An 18,267-nucleotide genomic window follows, 5' to 3' on the forward strand; every position below is an offset into this window, starting at 1 on the left:
CCCCTCCCCCAGCTGGGTGATGGGCTGAACCCTGAACCCTACAGACTAGCCAAGCTGCCACACTGACTTGTCCACAATTCCATGTCTCCATCCCATGCCTCAGTTTCCCCAGGATTCTGGGATGGCCATTGTTTGGACAACAAGCCAGAATGAAGGAAATGAATATTTTTGGTGACAAAGCAGATATATATTTTTTTCTTCCTAGATTGTGTCCTAGTAATTATGATAATTAGTTTCACTAGTGTGATTCCAGAGAGTCGTTTGGAAAGATTTTTCAGGGTGTGCGTGGGAGGGTGGAAACTAGGCCCCTTACCTCCTTGTCTGATTCCTTCCCCCTCCGCCAAACCCAGGGAGAGCAGCATAGTGAAAAGCCCAGTCTTCCCAGAGGCACTGGCCATGCCACCCCAGGTGCTGGTAGGGGAGGGAACAGGCCCCAAGCCTGGCCTGACCACTCTTCTACACCAGGGAGCATTGCAGGGGCAGGAGGGAGTGCCTGGAGGACTGGCTCTTTCTCGGCGCCTATAGGTTATCTCGCACTCACCAAGAACTGCCTTATTGTGTCTCCACCGCTCTCTGGAGCTTATCCTAAACCCTGACTAGATCTTAATCTCTTTCTCTCAATATCTGTCCTTCTATTGGCTCTGTCATTGGCCTCTTGGTGACATGGAGAAAAGGCTGGACTTGGAGTCGGTAGTCTGGGGTTGAATTCTTAGCTCCAGCCGCTCACTTAGTCTGGTGACCATGCTCTCTGGAACTCCAAGTTCTCCTTTAGGAGCTGGGGTCACAATCCCTGCGTGCCTCCCTCTCACAGGGACGATGAAAATTCAGCAGGCAGCAGAAGCTACAGCACACATCAGTCCCGATGCCCTGCCCAATAAGATTGATTCACAGCACATACCAAACCCACGATGGGGTCAGACACATGAGGAAATGTTGGTTTCCTCATCCTCATATCGTCTGGAGACGATAACAGGATCATGGTGAGGATTAAAAGCAACAGCACATGAAAAGTGCTTAGAGCAGAGACTAGACATAGTAAGTGCTCAATAAATATTAGCTATTAAGTCCTAGCAATTAAATTGTTAACTATGCATGGTAGTGATTTAAACTAGTAAATATTGCTACTTCTGCTTCGGTCTTCTGCCCTCATTAAGTCTTGGAACTTCTGAGCTGGAAGGAACAAGCGATCATGCAGTGTTTCTCAACACTGAATGATGGGAATCTGGGATGGAACAATACTTTGTTTGCAAGATGTTTACCATCTCCTGCCTGTTTTCCAACAAAGTGCCAATAGTGCTCTCTGACTCCTCGTGAAAAGCAGGACCACCCTTTGCCACTTCCAAATGACCCCTGGGAGAGGTGGTATCATCCTAGGTTGAGAACCACCCATTTTACTGATGAAAAAACAGAGGTCCAGGGTGGGGCCTTGTGGGGAATGACTTGTCCAAGGTTCTAAGTGGTGATAAGTGAGATAGAGTCAGGCCTTGACCTTGGATTTCCTCCTGACTCCTTTTTGACATGTGCCTTCTCTGCCTACCTCTCGATAGGAGCTGTCCTAACAGCTAGAACCTCAGACTGAGCAAGCTGTCCCCTCTCTGGACTTCCCCAACCCATTTCCCCAGGATCCCCATCCCCTCGGGGCCTGAGGAATCACTCACAATGATGAGGAGGATGAAGTAGATGAAGTTGTAGAAGGAATGAGCATCCATCACAAAGTACATGATGTCGACCCAGCCCTCCAGCGTGATGACCTGGGGAGGCGGCAGAGGGGCAGGCTGACACTGGGCCCCCTAAAGCCTCCTGCAGTCTCCTCCAGAGGCCCTGGCCCCATCCCCACCCTGAGAACGACCACTCCAAGCCTGGACTGTGTCCTGGTGCTTGTGTTCTGGGGACTGTCTCGGGCCCAGGCTGCCCCACCTGGAAGATGGCGATCCAGGCATAGCCGATGTTGTCGAAGTTGATGGCGCCCTTGAAGGGGTTGTGCTCCCCCGGGGAGCAGTTGGTGTAGTACTGGTTCCAGTTGACACAGGTGGTGTTGCTGGAGCTGTTGTAGGCCTCGTAGTCCAGGCCACAGGGTGGGCCACCGCCGCCCTCCCCTCGAAGGGTGGGCACACTCCTGCAGGAGCGCATGCCGTTCTCCCGCGGCTGGGAGCAGATGAAGGGGTTCTCGTCCTCGTTCTCGGTCTGGTAATAGCGCTCCAGCTCCACACTCAGGGGGCTGTGGAGGGGACAGGGATGAGGCTGAGGGCAGCTTCCCCTGGGAAAAAGCCCAGGAAGGGAGAGCTGGGTGAGGGCACTGGGTCATGCAGAGTGAGCAGGGCAGGGAACAGAGTGGGACAAGCACCAGGCAGGCACAGAGATTTGTGTGTGTGGATGGGGGTGTGAGGACAGAGTGTGAAACTCCAGAGTCAGGATGTTGGAAGGTTACGTCCTGGAGCAATGGTTTCCCAAGATGGCTGCACGCTAGATGCACTGAGGAGCTTTTAAAAATCTCCACACCCAGGCTGAACCCCAGACCGATGAAATCAGAATGAGTGGAGATGGGACCCTGGCCTCAGTCATTTTTTAAGCTCCCCAGGTGACTCCAGGGTGTAAGTTTGAGAACCAGACATGGCACTGATATGAGAACAGATATGTTACTAGCAGCAGGGTGGTCCCAGCCCCACAACCACTCCCAGGTCACCCCCACCCCAGGAGCCACTCACAGGCTGAAGTTCTCAGGCAGGAAGCATCGGTTCCGAAGCAGCCCTGCCCACAGCTGGACCCCCACAATGCCGAAGATGAAGAAGACGAAGAAGCAGAGCAGCAGGACGTTGCCCAGCATGGGCAGTGTGTCCAGCAGCAGCGTGACGAGGATACGCATGCCTGTGGGGGCAGAAGCCACGCTGGGGGCGCCAGGCTGGCCGGGCTAGGCTGGCTGCCAGGAGCCTGGCAGCACTCTCAGAGGGGGCCCCCCCCGGGGCCTCTGAGGCTGAGACAGCCCGGCTCAAGCTGGAGGGGAGACCAACAGACACCTCTCACTCCGCAGGCAGCCCATGCTAACCCCTCCCCACTATCCCTCTTGCCTCCCCCATTAGTCAGTGTGCAGAACCACCAAGGAGGAGCCAGAGTAACTGCAGTTTCCAAAGCACCCTCCTGCAGGGCATCCCACCTAACTCTCCCAACGTCATCATGGCGCGGATGGCACCAATGTACAGATGAGGATTGAGACTCAGAGAACTGACGTGACTTGTCCAGTATCACAGAACTGGTACAGGTAGGTAGTAGCAGGACCTAAACCAGACTTTCTGCTCCTGAATCCCATTACACACACACACACACACACACACACACTCCCCTCTTACTTTTTGCTTTCACCACACACAGTCAGCAAACCCTTCTAAGTTATCACCACTTCAGTCATTGCAGAAACTGACGCAGAGAACTCCAGGAGGGATGTTAGCCGACAGGAATCTCACTTTGAGATCCAGGCCCTCAGCAAGGCCAAGATACCCTGTGGCTTTACCATGGTTCTCAGCCCCCTGCCTTGAGTCTACTCTCTGCGCAGTTGAGATCCCCACACCAGGACCTGAGGGGACACAAGGCTGTCTTCTCAGGTGGCCACCAATTAACAACCCCCTCTCTAGGGAAAGCCAACACAACCCTGCCCCACTCCAGTTCTAAGACCAACCAGCCCACAAGGTCTGAACCAGCCCCTGGGCCAACAAGCTCATTGTCAAGTACACAGACTTCTAATGGCCAGTTTTGACCCCGAAGTGCCACTCACAGCCTCCTGCCCCTTCTAAGGGAAAAGCTTCTAAGTGGAAGCTAATTAACCCTCTTGTTAACTGCAGAGGCCCTTTGCAGTTATGTTCTCACTCAATCCTTCTCCACCCCCTCCAGCCCCATCCCCCCCTTCAGTTCCTCAGTTCTCCAACTGAGATCAATTCCTCAGGGTTTGCATTAAGGGAATTACACCGGTGGTTAGATAGAGGCCTATAAATCTGCCAGCCATCACCTGGGGTGGGAGAAGAGGCGAAGGCATGCCTCGTCTGGAACTCCTGTTAACACCAGCACACCCCAAGGCCTGGAGGACACCCAGGGGCAGCTTCATCACACACACACAGATACATGCATGTGTCTCGTGCACGTGTGTGCGCATGCACGTGTGTACACACACACACACACACACACACACACACACACACACACACAGAGCAAAGGGGGCTGCTGCTACATCAGGCACAAAGCCCCAGAAATCTGCTCCCCCACACCTCCACTCCTGGGACTGCAGCAGAAACCATCTGCAGCTTGTGTAGGTTGGGGAGTTGCAAAGGGGGCCTGAGCAAGGGTGGGGGGCAGGATGTAGAGGAAGCTAGAACTGCCAAAGCTTCCCTGGCTCGGGAAACCAATGCGGTTTAATTTAGATAATGGGCCCGGCAGTCAGTTGCTGCAACGGGTTGGAAGGGAGTGGGAAGGAGGAAGGGGATACAGGCGGGACCATGAGGCATGGAGTGGCCTTTTCTTGAGAGAAGTCATGCTCAGCGTGGCCAGTGGTGGTTCTCACCAATGAGAACCAGACTGCATGAGAGGCTGGTCTGGCTAGAAAAGGCCATGAACTTCGCACCGACTCCTCCTGGCCTGCCAGCCCCTCTACCCCGTTCCCACCACCCCTATTCCAGGGCAGAGAGTGGTCATCTAGCTGAAGGGAAAGGGTCATCTGAGACATTTCTGAGACTCTGACCAAAAATCAGGCTAAAATGAGGGGGAAGGGTCTTTCCAGGTAATTCTCACAGTGGCACAGCCAGGGGTGCGGACTTCATTTGGCTCCTGTGACCCAACTCCCCCCTGGGGTCTGCCTCAAAGGACCAGGTCCTGACGAGGCCTGGGAGTGGTCAGGAGGTAGGGGTGGGGTCTGAGATTTCCATATTTCCTCTTGGGGCTCTCTGTCCAGGGACCGAAGGCCAAGGGGACACTCACTGGGCACCCGGTTAATGGCCCTGAGCGGTCGCAGCACACGGACTGTCCTGACAGCTGAGAAGCTGACGTTCTGCAGGTCCAGCGAATACTCCAGCATCCTGCAGGGAGGGGCCCAAAGGGAGGCCCTTTGAGTCTGAGGCCGCCATGGGTATCAAAAGAGGTCAATGAGGAATCCCGCTGCAGAGGGGCAGCACAACCTCAGACGCCTCCCCTCCTCCCCCAAGGGACCCTGAAGAGGGAGTGGGTGGAGGGGCATGGATTCAGAGCAGTACAGGCTGGAGCTCCATAGGCAGGACAGCCTTGGACCCTTAGTGGACAGCCAGGGAGAAAGCAATACTATAGGTGGGCTGCGGGCAGGGGCCAGGCCTAGGACTCTGGCCCTGGGTAAGGGATTGATCTGACCTGTTGCTTGCCCACCCCCAGCCCAAGCCCTCACCCTGCAATAACGATGAAAAAGTCCAGCCGGTTCCAAGTGTCTCCCAGGTAACACTTCTTCCCAAAGATTCCCAAGGCTACCATCTTCACCACCATCTCCACGGCGAAGAAGGCAAAGATGAAGTCATCGAAGGCCTGAAGTGGGAATGAGACGTTGTTAAAACTGAGAAGGAGGTGGGGGGGTTACTAAGATCAGGAGCTTTCCCCTCCCCCCAACCACGCATACACACTCACCTGCAGGATCCGGCAGCGCTGGGAGTCACAGGCGATGTCCTCACATGGCCGGAACATGCCCAGAGTCACGCAGTTGAGAAGGATGACCAACATGCTGATGCGCTCAAACCAGGTAAATAGGCAGTCAAGGAAACAGTGGGCCAGGGCTGAGCCTGGACCTGGGCCCCGATGCCCCACTCCAGTACTTTCTGCTTCTTGACCTTCCAATCCTATCTGACACATAACCAGGGGCCATGAGAAGGCCCTTGGCCCAGTCCCACCTTGGTCAGCTCACCCCGCTGGGCCACGCTTTCTCTTCTGTAAAGTAAGAAAAGCCACAAATACCCTGACTATTTGCACAAGCCATTTGGGGGATAAAATCGATCACGCTTATGGAAATGCCAGACACCAAGAGTTTGCTGCTGAATCTGATTCTCCCTATCTCCCAGGGAAGAGGTGAGAAGCAAATGAGATACTGTATGTGAATGTGTGACACAAACCTAGTTAGATTATGTCTGCCTTACAGTTTACCAAGCACTTTCACACCATGCCACATTTGATGCTCACAGCAGCCCCGGGAAGTATCTGGAGTAGATAGATCGTTTTCTTCCCTAGAACCCACGGAAACCGAGGCCCACAGAGCTCAAGTCATGTGCTGAAGGTCACAGGAGAAGTCAGGATGTGACTGAGGTTTCCAAGCTCCTGATCTGGGATAGCTGCTTGCATGCCGCTCAGGCATGAAGGGAAGGGGCTCTTAGGAGCATGCTGGCACCAGACAGACAGGCAGAGGCAGACAGCTCCGGAGCCTGAGGCTGCCTCTGCCACCACCAGTATCCTGGTCTCTCAAAGACCTCAGATGGCCTCTAGACACAATGATGCATTTAAGTAACGAGGACCCTCGACACACCATGCCCTGCGCTGGACTTAAGTCCCCAGCCAGTGCAGAGTGGACAGTATCCTGTACATACAGACCAGGCTGCCATTACACCTTCTTGCGGCTTCCGGCAAAGCCCGACCAGATCAACTAAAATAGACTGTTCTGCAGCAGAGAGGAGAGAGGGGTCTGTCTAACCCCAAGTCTTTCCACATAGTGGATTTTACTGAGGGGCTGATTTCCAGCCCATCCACAGGAGAATGCACAAAATGGCCTTAGAAGGTTCTGGACCCCAGACTCATAGCTAAATGACCAAGCGTCCTATTTTTCTCAAGGAAAATATGAGAAGGGTGGAGAAGAGCAAAGAGGCTGGAAAGAAACAGAGGGGGTCTGGGGATAGGAGAAGGCCTTGGGATGAAGTGAGGGAGGGTGTCATCGCAGCTCACAGTATGACCTGCAAAGCCAAACGAAGTGGGATAGAAAGGGGCCAGAGCAGATGGGATCTTCCTGTTGTAACCTCCTTCTAGAGTGAGAAGCCTTTGGCCAAGAACCCAGTGACTTTCCTTCTAGCTGATCCCAGCCACATCCCATCTCTGTCCTGAACCTCAGACCGTGCCCCCTCCCCAGGAGCTCATCACTCCCTCAGTCCCCTCATAGCCTTCCTCTGTCACCCAGGCCCTTTTCCCTCAGACTCACATCACTTCCCACCAACAGGTACCAAACTATCCCAAGGCACTGCAGTTTACTTAACCTCCACCTCCCTACAAGAATAAAAGTATAAATTTTTTTTTTAAAGTTCTAGAGTTTTTGGGGTAAGTAAATGAAAGTAGAAAATAAAAAGAGTGCTGTTTCCATGGAGCTGTTTTCCTGAGTGGAGCAGGAACCCAATGGATCTCTCCCCAGAATAGGGGTCAGCCAGGGGTCACCCTGGAAAAAGGGGGACAGGGAGGGAGCTCCCTGAGAGCCATCATCTGGAAAGGGAAGAACACGGTTACCCTAAATAACTGGCCTGCTTTCCCCAAGCTAGCTTCCTCCTTTCTTCTGTAGGGAAAGGACCCATGGGAGCAGATATCTTTATATGGGGCAAAGTGGTTAGTTCTCCTGAGAAGAGGGGCTCCTGGGACACCTGTTGGGGCACTTCTAATGGGAGTGATTCCACCATGTCATCTGTGCACTTTGCTCATCTCCCTTGCTGAGGTAGGAGCACGCTGATACATCTTTATATCCCCTACAAAGCTTAGAATAATGCCTGGCATGTAGCAGGTGATCAAGGCATGCAAAGAATAAATGAATGAATGAATCAATCAACTAATCAATCACTTAACCAATCAATCTCCTGCCTAGAAGCCAGATGTATCCATTCATGTTTTCCTGCCTTATTTTCCTTGATAGTGATGAACTAATGATAACTATGGGGGGGGGGGTGCAGAAGTGACACTATAGGGGAATTGTCCCTCCTTTCCCCACCTTACACATGTTTACACTTGGGCCTCTTATAGCCAGAGCCTATCTCCAAATAACCCCACCGAAAGCTCTTAACCACTGAAGTCCCTTCTCAAGGGCCCCCTTGGCAATTCAGCTTATTCCCAGGTACATCCTGCTCTCTCTTCTTCTCTCCTTTCCCTACAGGTAAACATAAAGGAAAGAGAGACACCAAGGCACAGGAAAACTTGGGACCATTTGAATCGAGGAATAATTAATGGGGGTGGGGGGCGTCTTTCACCCTTCTCAGGATAGGGCTCCTTTCCTTGGGAACATGGCCGTATGCCACTGTGTGATGTTCCTGTTGCCATAACCACAGGATGTGTCACCAGGTGGCGTGGATTTGTTGCCATGGTAATTAAAGGGACCCCTCACACATGAACTCCCCTTATCCAGGATGCTGTCTTGTACTCAACAGGGGAGGGGAAGCGGGGAGACCCACAGGTTATCAGGTTGGGGGGAAACCATATGACAAATTTCCATGGCAACCAAGGGAACGGGGACACTGGTTGCCATAGTGACTATGAGAGACCTGTGCAGTCACATGTCTACTGTTGCTATGGTGACTGTCCGGGCTGGAGTGGATCCCAAAGGGGGAGGTGGGTAGGAGAGGGGAGGATCTTTCTTTTCCCTACAACCCACCATCAAAAGCAGAGAAAAAGGAAATGGCAGGGTGAGAAACCCCACTTCCATCCCTCCTCCTCTTCTCCCTCCAGGAGAAAGAACTAGAGCATGTTATCTGTACAACTGAGTCCTCTCCGTGGGGCTGCCTAACCTGACAGCTGCAACAGAGAGAGGGGTGGGGAGAGGAAGGAGGAGGGCTGGGGCACCTCCAGAGGCATGGGGGCTCTAAGCAGGGCATGACTGAGAAGGGAAAGCAGGCCCTCCAGCCGCCCCATTCCCCACTAGGAGCCTGGAAATCCAAGACTGAGGAGGAATCGGGCCCGGACCCAGGAATCCTGACCTCCTAGTACTTGGTGGGAAGGTGGGGTGCTGTTCTCACCCACCCCATGGAGAGACTGGTATCTATGAGATTCAGCATTACCCGGGGTGGGGTGGGATATGGGGCTTAGCAGCAAGGATCCTGCTAGGAAGGCAGAAAGGGGGATTCCCTCGCCAAGCCCCTACTCCCACATGCCTGTTTCCCAGTGGTCTCCCCAGTCACTAGCTCCAACGTGTGGGTGTGTGGGGAGAGAGGTTTCCAGGCGAACTGAAAACTGAAGCCTGAAGAAAGGCAGCCGGCCCCACCCAGAGACAGAGACGTGAGACAGAGACACAAGAGAGCCGGTCCGCTGGAATCTTTGGAGGGGAAATAGGCCAGAAATCTGATTCAAATGTCTGTGACTGTGTGTGTGTGTGTGTGTGTGTGTGTGTGTGTGTGTGTACATGTCTGCATGTGTGAGCAGTTGTGTCTGTCGCCATCCTGGCTGAGGCAGGCAGGGCGGGGTGAGAGCTGGGGCGGGAGCAGACAAGGGGTGAGGGGTGCTGTGTGGTGGGGGTAATCCCAGGAATGGATCCAACTGGCACTGCGGGTGATGGGGAGTCCCCCAACAGTTCAGTGGAGAAAAGTGGGTGTGTAACCCAGAAGGAAGGTGGGCCTGGGACAAAAAGAGTGCCAGGGGGTGCTCCCAATGCCAACCCCCAGTCCTATTCAATTCCCCAGCCCCAGCCCTTCTCCCCAGAATCCCCTCTGGAGAGCCTTGAGTTTGAAAATGAGAGGAGAGCATTGGTGAGGGGACAGAAAGAACACGCCGCCTCCCATTTACTCTGAGGACCAAAATGGAGATTTCTCCCTAGGTAAGAGAAACAGGCAAACTTGGGGGCACGGGGACAGTGGCAAGGAAAGCTCCAGAAATTCTGGGTGCCCCCTCCCCTCCAGACGCACACACTCAGACACACACAGTGACGCAGACTCACACTCATACTCACTTCTGGAAGCCATTAGGGCTCCTGCCCATTCAGGCCTCCCCCTTCTCCTCCTCCCCACTCCTGGCAGGCTCCCCTCTCCTCCTTTGGCCCCCCTCCCCCTCTCAGCATCCCAAATGCCAGCCTGTGATTTCCAAATGAGAAAAAGCTGTGCTGGGCTCTGAGCTTGGAGAAACTCCTACACAAACTTCCAGATGTGACACAACAGCCGGAGAGGGAATGCTTAGGATCTCCTTCCCGGGAGGGGAAATGCACTCCCTCACACTTGAAGAAACACATACTGGAAAGTCCAGCACCCTTCTCTATAACCTGGGAACGTGGGGGGGCCTTTCTGACTGTAAAGTGACTGTCGGGGAGCAACCCTGGTCTCCCGAATACCGAAACACACCCTTCCCAGCCCCTCTTCCTTTTGCTGCCTCCCTCCCTCCCCAACACACACACACACACACACACACACACACACACACACACACACACACACCACTTCTACCTGGGTCGAGATCTCCTCTCTAGGAAACCTGGTCTTTCTTAAATAGGCTAAGAAAGGAAGGGGGTGAGAAGAATGCCAAGAGACAAGCTTCAGTTAGTTGGGGGAAGGAGTCCTTACATCACTTACATCCCTCAGGCTCTGAGGTACAGAGAGGAACCTTGCAGAGCCAAGGGAATCTTCACAGAAACCAAAAAAGAGAGAAAGGGAAACACTGAGGCCCAAGAGTCAGTTTGGAGCCCCTCTGGTAGTGAAAATATAGGTTGCCCTTGACACTTGGTTGTGATGGGAGTGGTAGGGGCACACTTAGACAGCCCCCTTGCCTAGAAACTGCTCTCCACCCATCCTCCGACAATCTAGCCTCAGTGGTTTGTCCATACCTAGTGATACCATGCCCATACCTGGACTCCCACCACCCCAAAGGAAAGCCTGCTCCCCAACCCGCAAAGCAAGCACTGGGCTCCCATCTCTCTTCTCATTCCAGCCCTCTCCACTTGCCCCCTCCCAGAACACCTCCAAGGAAGGAACCTTCCCTCCCCAGACCATCCATTAGCACCTGGAGATAAGGCACGTGGGGAGATGCTAACCCAGAGGTCTGGTTTTTGTGGAGGGAGAGGGAAAGGGGAGAGATCTCTCTACCTCACCCGAACCCCTGAGGAGGGGCTAGGACTGGTGCTTTTTCCCATTCATGGAGAGAGTGGTAGTTAAGGGTGGAGAGGAGAGATGGCCAGAGCCCATCCTTCTCAGAGACATTTGTTCCCCATCTCCATTCCCTCTCTGCCACAGAGAAAGGGGCCTAGTGGCAGGGGGTGGGGGACGAGGGAGGAGTCATGCCCAAGATGTGCCTATTCAGCAGGTCCACAGACCTCTGAGGCCCCCATCTCTCTCCTCCTGCAGCTCAGAGAAAAAGGAAGAAGGGGTAGGGGGTGGAGAGAGGGTGTGATGAGGGGAGCTTCCTAGAGACCCATGGGGCGTACAGGATGGGGGTTGAGGGGGGGACCCAAGCTCACATCCCTGCTTTGCGCACTAGAGGCAGCAGAGCTGCAGAGAGTGAGGGCGGCACCAAGCTTCCCCCCCACCTCCCCAAAGCAGAGTCCAGGTTGGGCTCTCAGGGGTTACAGGGGAGACCTGCAGTCTCCCACGCTGGGTCCAAAAGAGCCTCTGAGCTAAGAGGAAGGAGCCAAGAGAAGCCAGGAACCTGGGACGGCTGCGCACCCCTTCTCCTTTCCTTCCGGCAGTGGCGGGACCCACCCGGGAGGCTGGAGCCTCTCGTTAGTTAAGCAGTGCTTTGTGCTAGGGGCTTAAGGGGAGAGACGGTGGGGATAAAGGAGTTGGGGTCTCCTATACCACTACAGACTGGGCAGAGGGCAGGGGGCCGTGCTAAATCTATCCCCTTGGAATGTGGGGCTTGCATTCCATAAACCCATCCAAGGAGTAGACACTGGGGGTGGTGGACCCCAGTCTTCCTTAGCAAACCAGCTCATGGTCTCACTGCCCCCCACCCCACAGTACTTTCTTGAAGGGTTTCAGTCTCCCATACCTGCTCTGTGATCCAGTAGGAGCACTCTTTATTTGTGAAAGGAATGGATAACTTAAACCGGCTTAATCCCATCCCCCGCTTGCCAAAGCTCTTGCCACAGTCTTTCCCTCCACAAGAAAAAATCTAGCACAAAACTCCCAACCCAACCTTAAGCACCCCGCATTGAATAAAGAATTGGGGAGAAGGAAGGCCCTCTGGGCACTGGGCTCCAGCTGAAAGGGTCTCCATTCCAGCTCTGGGGGCAGACAGCTACCCCTCCACGACATCTTGTTCTCATTCTGCGCCCCTGACATCAGCCGCCGCCGGAATCTCCTTGTTGTGCCTCCAACCCGCGGGATGAGAGTGGGGGGGCTAGGAGCTGGTCCCCGCCCCCCAATATTTCCCTCTGGGTCAGTAAAAATCTCAGCCTCAAGAGCAGGTGGGGGGATCAGACCCTAAAATCCACTGCAAACTTTGGAGCAGGGGCAGAGGGGAAACCCAGGAGATTGCGGTCCCCCTTCCCCCGTCCCCGCAGCTTTCTCCCCACCCCACCCCCCAAACTCGGAAACCAAACCCAGCTCGCTAACCGGCGGCGGGCGGAGTAGAGAGCTCCCAGGCTCCCGAAGCTACCCACATCTGGAAGATGACGACCCTCCCCTGCCCACATCTGGAGAGGATCCAGCTGCAAAGCAACGGGGCACGTCTCCTCTCTTTTCCTGGCCTGGATCCCAACCCCCCCCAAGGAGGACTGAGGTGTGTGTACCGAGGTGGGGCTCCTCTGGGGTAACTGCCAAACCTGCTCGCTTCTCCGCTCCCTCTCTGACGCCCCCTTTCCTCCTAAGCAGCCCCCCTCTCATCTGCCCACCTTCCAGGCTCACTTCTCCAACTCACCTGGCTTTTGGTCCCCTCCGGTGGTGTGGCCCGCCCCCCTGCGGACCCCCCACCCGCATCCCGGCCGTCGTGCCCCGGAGGATATGGGTTACAGACCGTGCGGAGACACCAGCTCCGCGGGCGGCTGTCCTGGCTCAAGTAGAAGAAGACCACCGGGGCCAGCGCCGGATACGGCAGCCCTTCCGCCTCGGAGTCCACGCTGCCCGGGTCCTTTTCCGCCGACCCCGGCCCCGGCCGTCCCCTGGCTCCCGACAGGTCGTTGAGCCGCATGAAGCTCCGGGGCTGTCCTGAATCCTCGGCGCCCGCTCCATCCTCCTCCTCGTCCATCCTCTGGCCAGCCGGGGCCCCGGGCTGTCTCGAGAGGGGCGAGCGGCGCCCCTCAGAGGAGGTGTCCTCACGCAACCGGGGGGTCCCGGAGGGGGCGCATCTGGGGGGCTCTAGGGCGCAGGCTGAGCCCCCGGGAGGGCCAGTTCAGCCCAGCTCCCCCAGCCCGCAGGGGCATGCTGCCCGCGGGGCGCCGGGTCGCAGGGAAGCCCCGCCCGGCGCGAGTCCCGCTTCCCCAGGGCCCCTGGGGCCCCCCGGGCCAGCCAGCCGGCTCCCCCTCACTTTGTTCCGGCTTCTTCGCTTCGCGCCTAGGCTCCGGTCGCCCGATTTGGAGCTACCTTCGGCGAAGCGGCCCCGAGAGGGGGAGAGAAAAGGGGGGCTGAGGGCGGGGGGTCCGGGGAGGGGCGCCCCCTCTTCCAGCGCCGCAGCTGGAGCAGGATCTAAGGGGTCAGCATTGTCCCGGCTCCGCGCCAGCGACGGCGGGGGGAGGGGAGGAGGGATCTCTTTGGGGGTGGGTTTGGAGGGGGTGGGGGCCGGCTCCTTCCTCCGCCCCGCGGCGGGCTCACGGTCCGGGAGGGGCGGGGAGACGGTGGGGGGCCGTCCCGGGCGGGGGTGAAGGCGGAGATGCCGCCGCCGCAGCCGCCGCGGTGGCTGCCGCTGCCGTAGCAGTCGCCGGCGCCACTGCCTCCTCCTCCGGCCGAGACGCGGAGCGAGCAAGCGAAAGCGGCGGCGAGGAGCCCGGCGCACACCACAGCTGGATCCCTCACTCCAACTTCAAGCCTCGGCCCCGCCTCTCCCCTGCCAGCCTCGCAGCCAATCGCTATGCACCTTCGGCCCCGAGCCGCGCGCCCATTGGCCGGCCGCCGTGGCAGTGCGGGCGGGGGCTCCCGGGGAGAGAACCACAGCTGGAATCCGGTTCCCACCCCAAAACCCAGGACCTACCCTCTCCCTTCCCCTTGCCCTGGGTCGGTTCTTGAAGGCTGGAGCCAATTAGACGGCTACCCAGACCGAACCCACTTTCCTATTGGCCACTGGGGTCTCCGGGACTCCCCTGGAGGAAGCCCCGAGGAATCAGAGTATTCCGCGCGGGGTCCTGGGATAGCGCCGCCGGCCCCCGGGCATCCTTTGTCCAAGACCCTTGAATTGGACCACAGCCGGAGGGCGGGGCTCAGCTTTGGGCGGGCCTGGAGAAGAAGGGAGGACGGCGGCTGCGAGTGTGGTGGGGAGTGACTAGGGTCCCAGAACGAAATCCTAGGTATCCACCTGATTAATCTCCCACCCTGGAGTTAAGCTTGGGAGCGGGACTGAGGAAGGAGAGGAGCGGAGCAGGATGTCTCAGGGGTAGCGCTTCAAGTTGGAGGGAGCTAGTCTTGGGGAAGCAGGCGGAGCCGAGGAAAGACAGGGGTGGGTAAGGTCTGGGCGTGGCCTCCACCAACCTCTTGGGCTTGTTGATCCAGCTCCTTGTCCATTCCTGCGACTTTGACCCTGACCGCCTAACCTTAACCCGCTGACCCTGACCTGACGTTGACACTCCTGAACTTCATCCCCTCTGCTCCTAGGGATCCTATGGAGGGTGTGCATCCCACGCTGGGGCTTCGCGCTGGAACACGTGGCCCCAGGCAGGTCACGCTGGACCCAGAGGCCGGATCCCCAAGAGCAGCTGTGGAGCGGAGATAGGCTCCTGCGAAGGGACCTCGGGGGCCCTCAAGTCTGTAGGAGGGAGTGGAAGCCCAGAGTTGGGCTTTGCCGATTCTTAACCTGCAAAGTTTCACCAATCCCCCACTCCACGCCTCAGTTTCTCCCTCTCGAGTTCCAATATGGCTTATGGGAAGCTATCCGCAGGACAGGAGTTTCGCGGTGCTGCTCTCTTCTCACACCTCCAACCTACCGGGAGCGGGTCCCAGAGGGTCTGCGGCTTCCCGCGCGCGCACACGCACGTCCAGACCCCGGCTCTCGCTCCGCCTCACCTTCCCGAGTTCCCGGGCTCAGCCAGCTCCTGCTCCGGTTCGCCGCCGGCGCCACCTCAAAAGGCTGTGGGTACCCAGGAGCGGAGCGCCGCGGGAGCGCTGGGCGCTGGGGTGCGGTGGGGCGGAGAGGGCATCGAGGATTAGACGTTGGGAAGCACTTCCCCACCTCTGCGAAAGGTAGACACGGCGGAACCAAGCAAGTCAGTCTCTCCCGAGCGTTTGGGGTGTATACGCCACTGCGGAGAGGCATACGGATGGACCAGATGACCTCCCGCGCCCGTCCCCCCTCCCCCGACTCCCCGGAGTTTTTAGCTCCCCCAAGGCTGCGCCACCCACGCAACCCCCAGCGCGCCTCCCCGGCAGGCGGGTTTCGAAAAGTGAGATGGGAAGGACATAGCGGTTGCTGCGCCGTCGCCTCCCAGGTTGCCCTTTCGCCGAATCCGGGCACAGAGTTGTGCAAATGAGGCCGGGTTCATTTGCATTTCATGCTAATGAGCAGATCCCTTAAGTGCCTTTCTCTCCTGGCGGGAGTCTCTGCTCTCATTCTGCGTGTGCCCAGCCAGTCTTGAACTCGCTGCGGTCTTCTGGGAGAGGGACCTATTTACATGGTTGGCTCCACTGTCTGACACCTTCTTCCCTCCCGCCGGTCCTCAGTCTGCCAGGTCGGCCTGCCTTTCTGGACAGGGTTAAGAGGCCCTAGGAAAAGTAGTGACTCTTATCATCTCCTTTTTGCAAAGGGGAAAATGAGGCCAGAGAGGCTTGCCCAGCCCAACGGTCGTTTCCTGGTAGTCAGCAGGCCCTACACCTTCATTTATCATCCAGGCCACCCCCATCTCTGGTCTAAACTCTGTTCTAGCACATACGCAGAAAGGAGGGCAGATACACGCACCATTTGGGCAAACGGAGACCCACATTTACTTCCCTGGGCTAGAATCCTGGTGTGACCTGCCACCTAAGGCATCCTGGTCTCTGTGCGGGGCACCAGGGGATTCTGACATCCCTGTCAGATATGCTCACTATTAGCCCAAGTGGGGGAGGGGAGAGAAGAGGCAGAACCCACAGATAAGGCAAAGAAAGCCCTGACACCATCTTTAACTCCCACCTCCAAGCCTCAGCTGTGACATCACCTCCTCAGAGCAGCCTTCTTTCAGCAAGTATTGCAGTGCTTAAGTGCCAACATACTGAGGACACAGTTCTGAGCCAGACAAGAGTCTGGAACGTCATAGCATTTTGCCTGGGCTGGTATTATATGTTTATGTTTGTAGTAGTTAAATGATTGTCTCCTCCTCTAGGCTCTATGTTTCTCTCCTGAGGGTAGGGGCTATGTCCATTTTGTTTACCAGGACCTAATCCAGTGTTTGGCACATAGTAGGTACTTAATGGATCTGTTAGATGAATGAATAACCGCAGGCAGGGAGAGGAAATGAGAGGGGGGAAAAAGAATCCCTTCCTTTGATCCTCCATTTCCCAGCAAAGAAGTTAGGCCTAAGTGCTGTCTAAGATCTCTCTGGGTTTAAGGGAATGCCCCCCCATATAGGTCCTGCTTCAGCAGCCCTCTCCCCTCTCCACTGCCCTCACACCTGGCTGGCTTCCTCAGGAACTGAGATAATGTTCCCATCTGCGATGCTCTCTGCTAAGCGATGATACATTGTCCTATTTAGTCAACTTGCCGCCTTGGGAGTTGGGTGGTGGTTGTCCCATTTTTTAGATAAGGAAACCGAGGCTCAGAGAGATGAAATTACTTAAGTGACTTCCCAAACCATGAGACCCTGTCTCCAATGACCCTGGCCCACAGCTTATCCAGGACAGTCCTGCAAGCAGAGCAAGGAGCATAGCCAAGAGGGACCCACACAGGGAAGAGAGGCTGCAGACTTAAAATCCCACATGTGAGCAAGAATTATGTTCAGCTTTGACCTCTTTAGAAAATGCAAGCACTCCCCAGAGAACTAACCCTTTAAGGCCCTAACTCCTTCCTCTGAACCCATGTATAAAATCCCAGTGTCAGGTGTATGCCTGGTACCAGCAGAAGAGAAAAAGGAGACACAGAGCAGAAGGAAGAATGGAAGGAGGAGCAGAATATACCAAATACATCCTCCCTCACCGACACCTCCTGGGGGTAGAGGAAGCCTGAGTAGTTTTTACTGTACCCTTAAGGCCCCAGAAAGACCCAGATGTATTGGGTGGCCTCAGGCCAGTCTCTTACCTGCTCTGGGCTTTAGGTATCTTTATTCATATGAGGCCAAAGGTATCTGCCTTGCCACCTCATTCATCAGGGTCAATGGGACTAGAGACACAAGCGGACTTTGCAAACTGCCTAGACCTTTCCAAAGCCAAGGCTGGGGCTGCCAAAAAGGCCACCTGCTCTTCTCCACCCTCCACCCTCCCTCCTCACTGCCCCCAGACCAGGCTCTACTTGCCCAGCCCTCAGATTTCCTGGCAAGGCTGAGCAGGCTCCAGCCAGAAAGAGGACAGCTGACCTTGTTGGCCGGAGCGCTAATCCTCTCCAGATGGGCTGGTGGCTTGCACCAAGGGCTACCCAGATAAAACCTGGTCCCAGTGACCATGTGTGGCTGTGTGTAACCATGTCCAGGGAGTGGCCAAGGTCCTCAGTGGACCTTGGAGTGACTCAGTCCAGTCTCTCAGCTCTTTCCTGCCCCACGCCTCCCCAGTGCAGGCATCCCCACAACCAGTGGTCCCATTTGGGTCTTGCGTCCAGCAGCCTCTTCTGGCTATCTGTACTGCTTTGCTCTGGGGCTACGAGGGTACCCAGGCTCAGCAGAGCCCTGAAGGTCTGGGGTAGAGGGGCATCTCCATCCCCTCCTTCCTGCCTGTCAGCCCCACCACCCTATACCTGCCCTTCCCAAAACACACTTCCTAGTCCCCTCCCCACAGTGGAAGCTCAGTGGGGTTTCTGGGGCCTGTGAAGAGGTTGGTGCCAAGAACAGTACTTGTGCGCATTTCCTAACGTTGAAGGGACAGGAGGTCACAGGAAGGCACTTACTTTCCCTGCAGCAGGAAGGACTCAGATTTGGAGGAGGACTTCCAATCCAACAGATGTGAAAAATGAAAGCGAACTCTTTCCCTGGCCTGGCTTGTGTACACGCAGCGGGATGAACAATATAACCTCCTGTGGGAAGGCTTTGGCTCCATCCTAGTGAGGCTGGGGGCTGGAGGGATACCCCAAAAGAAA

At 56.2% G+C, this 18,267-nt stretch overlaps 1 protein-coding gene across 15 annotated transcripts in view; it reads right to left on the bottom strand.

The window, feature by feature from the left end:
* CACNA1G (calcium voltage-gated channel subunit alpha1 G) overlaps window positions 1–15,311 on the bottom strand; it is a 63,918-nt gene extending 48,607 nt beyond the window's left edge. For 13 of the 15 annotated variants that reach the window (XM_074320271.1, XM_019730970.2, XM_019730968.2 and 10 more), the window contains exons 1-7: window positions 12,872–13,137; window positions 5,629–5,740; window positions 5,396–5,529; window positions 4,960–5,057; window positions 2,706–2,865; window positions 1,918–2,218; window positions 1,659–1,751 (exon numbers count right to left, since the gene is read on the bottom strand). In XM_074320271.1, the coding sequence (XP_074176372.1) occupies window positions 1,659–1,751; window positions 1,918–2,218; window positions 2,706–2,865; window positions 4,960–5,057; window positions 5,396–5,529; window positions 5,629–5,740; window positions 12,872–13,113 (1,140 nt within the window). In that variant the 5' untranslated portion in view covers window positions 13,114–13,137. Of the gene's footprint in view, window positions 1–1,658; window positions 1,752–1,917; window positions 2,219–2,705; window positions 2,866–4,959; window positions 5,058–5,395; window positions 5,530–5,628; window positions 5,741–12,871; window positions 13,138–13,392; window positions 13,866–15,077 lie in introns of those variants that run through there. The other 2 variants (XM_019730952.2, XM_019730953.2) reach the window with 2 other exon arrangements.
* Between the last annotated feature and the right edge of the window lie 2,956 nt (window positions 15,312–18,267).

This window comes from Rhinolophus sinicus, linkage group LG15 (assembly GCF_036562045.2).
Source record: "Rhinolophus sinicus isolate RSC01 linkage group LG15, ASM3656204v1, whole genome shotgun sequence".
Classification (NCBI taxonomy): Eukaryota; Metazoa; Chordata; class Mammalia; order Chiroptera; family Rhinolophidae; genus Rhinolophus; species Rhinolophus sinicus.